The sequence below is a fragment of the Triticum dicoccoides genome, chromosome 5A (genome assembly GCF_002162155.2).
Source record: "Triticum dicoccoides isolate Atlit2015 ecotype Zavitan chromosome 5A, WEW_v2.0, whole genome shotgun sequence".
Lineage (NCBI taxonomy): Eukaryota > Viridiplantae > Streptophyta > Magnoliopsida > Poales > Poaceae > Triticum > Triticum dicoccoides.
The window spans coordinates 610372701-610382287 of record NC_041388.1 but is presented as its reverse complement, the minus strand read 5'-3'; the positions used below and the strand labels follow the sequence as shown (position 1 = coordinate 610382287).

The following is a 9587-nucleotide window of genomic DNA, read 5'->3' as shown; positions in this document are numbered from 1 at the left end:
CCACACCTTGCTGTGGACTGGGGAGAGAGCAGCTCTTCGAAGCTGGGCGTTCTGTGTGATTATGGAGGAACTGTAGTACTCGCCCCAAAATGCAAGCCGGGATAGATACTTAAAGAAAGGGGGAGCGGTGGGCCTTCAAAAAGGAGCGAGGGAGTGATGGGCAACCTTTTTCTATATGTTGCTCGTGAGCCGCCAAGTACCAGTCTCGCAACAGTACTGGCGTTAAAGGATCGGTCCTTCACTTGCGGATCGTTCGCGAGTCGAACTCGCTCTCTTGCCACGCCTTTGACTCACGAACTCGAGTCGGACTCATTCACTGCTGACTTTTTTGAGGATCGTTCGTTCTTCACTCTCTTGCTATTACCCGCAGGGAGCGCTGCAACCGACGGTGCATATTATCATATAGAAAGAAGCGAAGCATAGCGATTCGTACTACCGGAAAAGTGTCGCTAACCGCTAGGCAATAGAGTCAGCTGACGGGGTGGGGCGCAAGCAAGCGTAGCGAATCACATAGAGTTGCCCCTACCTGCCAGCGCGCAGATAGATAGGGCGGGCGAGCGCAGGGATGGATGTCTGAGCGGTTGAAAGAGTCGGTCTTGAAAACCGAAGTATTGATAGGAATACCGGGGGTTCGAATCCCTCTCCATCCGCGAGGTCATAAGTTCTCTCTTGCCTTATCTATAGATAAGAACGAATCTCCTCGACTCGACTGATATGATGGATGGAATGGGTAGAAGGTTGAGGTTATTGTGTGTTGATTTAGTTAGGACTTTGTCTCCCTTTCGTTATCTTCCGCCCCGGGTGGATGACCTGTGGGAGCTAAGTCGAAGATCTCGGTGTCGTCGTGACTGGCTGATAAACAACGATTGCAGTTTGATTTAGGGAGTCCCAACCCTGTGAAGCTTAACAGACAAAGAAAACGATAGAGACTTCCGGGTATAGGGTGACGACCTTAATGAATCAAGTATTCAGGTGGCAGAGTTTTGAGCTACATAAGCGCTCAAATTCCGGAATACTTATTGCCCCAAAAATATGATCAACCCCAGGTACATTTATTAGGTTTTGATCTGAGGCTATCCTGGTCTGCAGGACCCAACACAAGTATTCATCCTTTCCAATCTGAAAAAGGTGTTGCCGAAAGCTTACCCTCTTCCACACGGATGCTACAGCCTCTATCACTTTTGCAGGAGGGGAATTACAGAGTTCGCCTCTTGACATCTTCTTTGGTAAGCGGAATTTTGACCCAGGCGCCCTAGTGTTGCCTAACCGTTCGGCCGGAGATGTCGGATGCGAGATCTTTAGCTACTTGTATCAATTTGCCGCAGTGTGCTTAGATACAATGGGCTGGCAGCTGAGGCTTGGCAGGATGGGGGAGTTAATTAAGGTCGAGGGAGCAGGAAAGAGTTTGTTATTCGCTATTGGCTTAGTACGGCCTATACATAATAGGGCCATGACGGTTTTGGCAAGGCCTTGAACTTCATATATCCCTTTTTTACTCAATCCAGAATACCGAGAAAGTCAGATTGAATCATTTTGTCGACCTTTCCTTTGGATTTATTATCATAGGTAGTGTTCGAGATCGCCTCTGTGCGGTGAACGCTCGAATGTAGCTAACATCAGTTTTGTCCTCGCGTGGTTGAAGGAGATGCTGCTGCTGGATGGAATGCTTCCGGGGCGCCATGATCCTTCTATCAGGAATAGAATAATCGAGGGCACTGACTGACTGCATCAATCATCGCTCAGTGAGCTATTAATTGCCGCCAATAGCGCTTCGCTTGCATGCAAGGCGGCTAATAAAAGCGCCAGGTAGACGCGCGGAGATGCATTTTGAGTACTGGTGGTACTGGACAAGCTCTAGGGGAATAATCTCTTTCTTATTTCTTTCTTATTTCTTTCCCATGACGACTAGGAACGGGCAAATCAAGAATTTCACTTCGAATTCCGGACCTCAACATCCTGCTGCTCATGGTGTTTCACGATCAGTATTGGAAATGAACGGAGAAGTGGTGGAACGTGCGGAACCACATATTGGATCACTCCAGTGCGGCACGAAGCCGCTGACGCTGAGTAGGCTCCTATGCCGCTAGCACGGTGGAGGTTCCGTAGCGCGTCATGAGCACCGGGCAAAGGGACGGTTGAGCAACTCAAGCGAACCGCCCTACCTGACTTTGGATAAAGATAGAAGGGAGAAGGTTGTGAAGGTGGCCTCGTTATCCACACATCTGGTCGGAGGACCGACCTGGGTTTTCACGAGCGTAGGCGGGTCCTGGAGTGCCCGTCAAGGGCGCTAGCGCATACCCCGGGGTGATCATCACCACCTGCACCTCACATCTCGGCACAGTGGAACGTGTAACCCGCCTGCTGTCCAAGTCAACCACTTAATTTCTTGTAATTCATAGCGCCTAACAGAACGTAGCAGCAAGGGACAACCCACCCATACAGACAGCCTGCGGGGAGGATGGCACTACTGGCAAAGACCGTCTGGCGAAAACGTCGCAGGCGCGAAGCGTGGTGGGCCTGCGCCGGGGGAGCATAGGGAGGAAAGGGAGCCCGGACGGTGGAAGAGCCAGGGGAAGCCGGGTCATTTGACGGAAATGGAAGGTCCGAGCGGCTCATTCATTCTGGAAAAAAGAGGGGGGGAGCGAGCCAATGTATCAATGAATAGATACAGTCAACGGTATTAAGACAGCGCTGCCTACACGCGAATTTGCTTCCGAGGTCGAGCAGTCTCAATTTCACTACAGGATTTTAGAATGAATGCTGGGCTGGGCCACCTCAAATGGCGTGAGCCGCATGCGGGGAGACCCGCACGTACGGTTTTCAGGGGGATCCGGCCGGCCGGCGCCCACCCGACTAGAGGGACTGAGAAATTAATCGAGTACAAAACTTATCTTCAAGCTTTACCTTAGTTTGATCGTTTAGAGGGCGATCGCGGAGTCACTGAATGAAGTCCTCCCTCCCTTTCTTTCAGAGGTGCTGACCCGCTGCGAGGCAGATATGACTAAGTGACATATTGAATATGGCGACGACTACAGCATGTCGTAGAAGGAGATAAGAGGTGGAGCCAACGACCCACTAAGACTCACGTATCTACAACTACATTCCCGAGCGGCAGTCAAACGGAGGCGTGAATGCAAGATGCCAGCGGAATGATCGACCGGACAGAGGCTAGGGCAGCTTTCTTCCCACCGCGTCCTTCCTTGTGTGTCGGAGATACAAAGCGAGTGCACCGGAAAAGAAGGGGAACTGAATCGATCTATTCCATGGCGAAGCATCCGAAGCATAACTCCACACTCACACGATCTTTGCCGAGAGATAGGAGCATTCGGTGGAAACCGGTGAACTACACTTGCTTCTTGATAGATGTGTGGGACAGAGGGCTCGTGGTACCTGCTGCCCGCCCTTCCTCCGCTTTGATAACCGTGTGAACGGAGAGTGGGCAGAGCAAAAGGGAAGGAGGTCCTCATACGGAGTCGCACACTTGAGCAGTGCGGGAGACTGGAGAATGGGTCGAGTAAACTCCCTTAGGGCCGATTAAATCACAGACGAGGAACTTTTCTTTCTTTTTTTCTTTTTGATTTGAAGGGTATGTTCTCAAAAAAGAAAGGCAGAGGTAAATACTTCGAAGAGGCGGCTCGGTAGGGATGGAATGGTCAATAGTCAAGTCAAGGATGACTTCTTTGTTGGCGAAACGATGGGGGAGAGAAAGCACGCCAGTGATTCTCTGAGCCGGTCTTCATTTCCAACGCCTCGGGAAACAGGTCGAGATAGATGACAGCACCTTTTTATCCTCTTCCTTACCGGGAAGGCGCACTTCTCTTCTTCTTCTGGCCTTCACCTCCTGCCCGGCCCGGAAATAGAACCCAGCCCCCTTTCTGATCCATTCATTTCTGCAAGCAGGCGGGATCCAGAGCTAAGCCCCCCTCCTATTCGAAGCCGGGTGTGGCCTCGCCCTTTTGCTCTTCCTTCGGTTTGGCTCCACGAAGGCGCCGCCTAGACTAGGAGCCCCACTCATATTCAAAAGGCGCCGAGCTTTCAAGACGATGATAATAATTAGTCAACTTTTTCCAATATCATGGAATAGCATGGCCCGGGGCTAAGGTAACTCCAGTGGGAGAGCCGTGTTATGGGTGACCTTATTGCACGGTTCAGAGAGCACTTGTGTATGTGATGCAAGTGAACGTGTACGAAAAAGCTGTCGTAAAGTTTCGTTGTTCGTTCCGTCGTTGACCCTATCTATGTTTCTACGATGGCCCAAGAACACGCTCATTCTTCAGCCGTAGAGAGACTTTTGAATTGTGAGGTACCATTACGAGCTCAATATATAAGAGTGTTATTCTGTGAAATAACTCGAATTTCAAATCATTCACTTGCTTCAACTACTCATGCTATGGATGTGGGAGCATCAACTCCGTTCCTTTGGGCTTTTGAGGAGCGGGAGAAATTGTTGGAATTCTATGAAAGAGTCCCGGGAGCCAGGATGCATGCCAGTTTCATACGACCTGGTGGAGTGGCACAAGATCTGCCTCTTGGCTTATGTCGAGATATTGATTCCTCCACACAACAATTTGCTTCTCGTATCGACGAATTAGAAGAGATGTCAACCGGCAACCGTATCTGGAAACAACGATTAGTGGATATTGGTACTGTCACTGCACAGCAAGCAAAGGATTGGGGATTCAGTGGTGTAATGTTAAGAGGTCGTGCGACATGAAGACATTGATAGCAATATGGGGGAAGTTCCCATCAGGCAACAACGGTTCTGCCTGACCCTACAAAAGCATGCATATGTTGTCAGTGAAGATTTTGTGTGAAGCCTTGGAGACGACGTACCCGGGGCTAGGGTGAGCTGAGGGGGGACAGCGTAAGTGAGCGAATGTGTGTAAGCCCAGTCAAAGATTCCTATTCTAGTCGAGGCGGGCCATCAACCTTCGAATGGTGTTGGTCCTACGGACCGTGAACGGATTCGCCTCTGGCCTCTGGGCACGTCGGAACCGCATGAGTTCACCGGGGTGGAGCACGGTCCGCCAAAATCGGCATAGGTTAGGTGCTATTGATGGAACATGGTAAGCCCATCTTTCTCCATATGAAAGTGCTGCGGGCACATAGAGATGTGGGTAGAGGAAGTCTCAAAAAGCGAAGGCCGAGCTGTAGGTCACGTGACCTGCACCGAAAAGGTGGCTGACTGGGCTTTCTCCTGGATCAAAGCGGATCAGCTCGCCAAATTCGTCGATCGAATCGGGCGCCCCGGAACGTCGAATGAAAGTGGTCTTTCTACAACCCTATTTATATGATTTTTAGGGCCCCTTTCCCCCTATCCCTCCCTTATGTTTAGGAGCGGGATCTGCCCAAGAACGACCTGTGGTGGTACGGAAGGCACGGACTCCGCAAGCGTCCCGCACCCTCTGAGAAAGAAACTCCTCAACCACCACAAGATAAAGAAGTATGACGCTCTGTGTCTGACTCTATTGGTCATAGTTCCTTGCTGTTGCGGCCGGTGCTCGTTTGCGCGCGTGTGAACCACCAGATCATAAGGAAAGATGCCTCTCGGGGCATCTGAGAATGATTCGAGCCGTATGAAGGGAAACTCCCACGTACAGTTTGTTTTGGGGGGGAAGGAGCCCGACAGGGTCCCCCCACTGACTTGGCCCGGGCCTAAGTGAAAGTGCAAAAGTGAAGTGGTGGGCCTACCCATCCCAACCTGGGGTATGCTGGGATTCACGAAGAGCAGCACCTTACGATGTTCATGACCAATCGGATCTTGACGTACCAGTAGGTACCAGAGGAGATCGCTATGATCGTTACTGTATCCGTATTGAAGAGATGCGACAAAGTGTTCGGATCATTGTGCAATGTCCTAATCAAATGCCTAGTGGCATGATCAAAGCCGATGATCGTAAGCTATGTCCTCCATCACGATCTCGAATGAAACTATCCATGGAATCGTGCGCCGTGTGAAACGTAGATCATCGCCGTTCTTAACCGAGACTCAGGTTAAGCTCCGTCTCGGAACCGCCGTGGGGTTAGGAGTAAAGCATCCCGAGGTTGGCGCATCTCGTTGGGCGTGGAGAAGCATTGGGAACCCCAATATCTTTCTTCGGAGCAGTTTCTTTTCCCGTCCCCTCGCCCCGGCATAGCGCTTCGCTTCCGGTTCTTCGGAGGAATCAACTGACTTCTCCCTTCTTCATTGATCCGGGGGAAAGGGAACCGTCTACCAGTTGGGAAGCTAGACATCAAGGTTGTGGCTTGATGAGGATAACTAAGCTGACACGCCGGAGTTGGCTGCTGGCACAACAGGGTGGTGCCTTACCGCACCGCAGGCGCACGCGCGGTAGCGTTCGTGGTGGTGCTTCAGGATTCCAATGTACTGCGTCCAGGATCAGAACGAGCTTGCCGGCGGACCACTGTCGTCCCATTCTTTAGTGAGCTGGAGCGCTGCCATCTTATCCACGGAAAACGCGTCAAGCTATCGCTTCGGGTCGAAGCACTAAAAGAAAAGGACCGGGAAACGCGGCGGCATAGGAACCACGGGAACCCAGGAGGGAGAAAGACGATGTACGGGATACGGGATCCTCGCAGTAGGCTGGACCAAAATCCAGCCGAGAGAGGGCAGCCTTTAGAAGCAACAGGTTGGGAAACCAAGAGAAGGCTTCGCCTTTTCTTATCTTCTTCCCGGCACAAAAAGAGGGATTAGCATTATTGACCCCATGAGAAAGCACTAACACCTTCCTCATTGGGGCTCCGCGCACTGGGAAAAGGCTTCCGCGACAGGAAACCGGCTACTAGTTAGGAAGTGAACATAAGGTATCAAGAGGTCCCTCACAGTCAGGTGCAATGCAATTGCCCCCTATTAGTCAAGTACCCCTCTTCCTATTTAGTTTAGGGGTTAAGGCGAGAAATAGCTTGATGAACCCTTCCGTTCACCACGCACCGGCCCCATTCACTTGCAACTCGTAGAGGCTGTAAGTAAACAATGCCCCACTAAATTCAAAGTGACGGTGGGGTTGAAAGACGAGAGTGCCTACCTCCGCGCCGAGAGTGCCCGCCCTTTCTGTCAAGTAGGCTACTTTTTCCGGAACGCAGTCCGGAATAAGCGTTCCTGTGTATATAGATATCTTCGATGCTGTCATTTCGACATGTCCGCTTCAATCCCTCTTTCGCCTCCCAAAAAGCAAAGTTGGCTTGACGAGCGCAGATGAGGAAGCGGGAGCAATAAAACCAAGAATCTCTTTCTTTTCTTTCCAAATACTTTATGAAGTTAAGGGGCAAAGAGAAGCGCTTTCGCTACTGAGAAAGCGAATGGTCAGCGCGAGGGTTTGACGACTTAGCCGAGCGTTAGCGACGCGTCATTCTCATAGCGAGGCGCTTCGAGTTAGCGAAGCGCTGTAGTAGCGTCGGAGACTATGTGCTATAATGCTGAACTAAGGACGTTCCGCCTTATCTATAGAAGCAGTCGACTGAGTTCTGAACGAATGGGATCCTTGGTGGGTAATGGCTCAATCTATAGATGGAAAGCCTTATGATGGGAAACTACCACGTTAGGTTTGGAGAGAGATGGGACCCGTTATAGTTTAGGGGGAGCAGATGCAAGCTTTTTCTTTCCATAGCCGGCCAAATGACTACCGGATCATCGGTCTACTTTACCTCAATTCACCATTTCGAACTTTATACAGAAGGTTTTTCCGTACCAGCTCCTTCTACCTATACCGCAGTTGAAGCACCTAAAGGTGAATTTGGTGTCTTTCTTGTCAGTAATGGGAGTAATCGTCCCTACCGTTGTAAAATAAGAGCACCTGGCTTTGCCCATTCACAAGGACTCGATTCTATGTCCAAACATCACATGCCAGCAGATGTAGTCACCATCATAGGTACTCAAGATATTGTGTTTGGAGAGGTAGATAGATAGGACGTAGTCTTGCTCGATCAGGACCCTAGCTTTATTGCGAGCCAAAACTGCCTGAAAGAAGCAAAATGGAAAAGGATGCAAAATGCAATGGGATTCCTGATCCAATAAGAAATCCCAATTCGGAGTTTGTTTGGATCAAATTCCTATGTTATACTATTCCATTCTCGATGATGAATCGATTTGATAGATCAGATATTGTTATTCCAAATATTGATCCGATTCAGTATCATCAGAATGACAAAAGCTGACATAGTTACTAGTGGTTCGAGGAGAAATCCTTTCAATCATCAACGCCCTTTTCTACTAAAACTGCTATTCGTGATACCGGTCAAATCGACTATTCTCATCAACTTTGAGTCTCTTCCCTCTCGTATGACTGTCAAAGTGGAGTTCCTTCTCTATAAGAAGAGCTGGTCTAGAGTGTGATTCGGATCAAAACAAATGGACGAGCCTCGTTTTGCTTCAGCAAGTGTACGCTGCACTAAGGAGTCGAGTCGACTTATCCGAACTTTCCTACCAAGTTCGAGCTCTTGCTCGCTCTATTTCGTGAGCTGAGCTATTTATACCGATATATACTATTGAGTGAGATGGAGAAAGACAATGGTGGTATTCCATAGGGAGATCCTGTGTTGGATGATAAAGAGGGTTTGCCTTTCGAGAAAGGGGCTTGGCTATCTCCGTCTCCATGTTATAGGACGTATCAAATATATCTATCGATCTATACCATATGGTGAGCCAACTAACCCCCACTCCAATCCAATACTTGCTAGCGCAGGGAATCGATCATCTGTGGATGTTCAGCCAAAGACTCTAGCCCCGGATTCCGATAACTTCTACGATTCTCTCATTATTCAGTGTCCAGATGGAAGGGATGTTTGTTATTCACTTCGGTCAGAAGAGGAATTGACACTCAAGAGCACGCATTTTTTGTTTGCATTCCTATTTGAGAGTGCCCCTCCCTCCTATTTGGTTGGAAGTTTCCTGCTCAAGTTGAGAAAGCAAGGGCTGACCGGACTGCTGCTCACTCTTGCGCTTCAACGGTAGTATTGTCTCCATCTTTCGCCCACCCAGGGGTTAGGGTTATCTTTGGAAAGAATCTCTTGTATCAGCAGATACGAGAATCGGTCGTGCATATTATCATATAGAAATGTGAATCGAGATGCATCTGGATGAGAGTTTGGCTTTCTTTTGGCAAAAGCTGGATTGTTTTCAGCAAACTAGCAATCTGTGGAGATGGCTGATCTGTCCCACCTTGATTGATAGCGATATAGCCACTCTCATTTCAATGCGGCACATTGATACCATCATTCCAATCTTCTATCGTCCGTGCTAAATACCATGAAATTAAGTAGCTAAGGTCTAGTGGACCTATTTAAACAAGGATATGCTGATCCTTCTCTGTCGACTTTTCCACTATCAACCCCAAAAACCCAACTCTGCCTTACGTAAAGGAAATTAGTACGATTCACTTCTGGATTTGAAATCACTGCTTATACCTGGTATTGGGCATACAAGAACATTCTGTAGTATTAGTAAGAGGAGGAAGGGTTAAGTATCTTTGAACTCGGTGTGAGATATCGCATTATTCGAGCTGGATGCAGTCGCAGTAAAGAATCATCAACAAGGGCGTTCTAGTGCGTTGTAGATTCTTATCCAAGACTTGTATCATTTGATGATGCCA

General features: G+C 49.2%; 1 protein-coding gene and 1 non-coding gene across 2 annotated transcripts in view; both read left to right on the top strand.

Annotated features, from left to right (window-relative positions):
- LOC119303369 (NADH dehydrogenase [ubiquinone] iron-sulfur protein 2) overlaps nt 1-8239 on the top strand; it is a 10258-nt gene extending 2019 nt beyond the window's left edge. The window contains exons 3-5 of the mRNA XM_037580495.1: nt 4237-4703; nt 5675-5944; nt 7644-8239. Coding sequence (XP_037436392.1) covers nt 4237-4703; nt 5675-5944; nt 7644-7906 — 1000 coding nt within the window. The 3' untranslated portion in view covers nt 7907-8239. The remainder of the gene's footprint in view (nt 1-4236; nt 4704-5674; nt 5945-7643) is intronic.
- TRNAS-UGA lies at nt 564-650 on the top strand. Its single transcript has one exon. It is a non-coding gene; the product is annotated as a tRNA-Ser (tRNA).
- Nucleotides 8240-9587: the final 1348 nt, after the last annotated feature.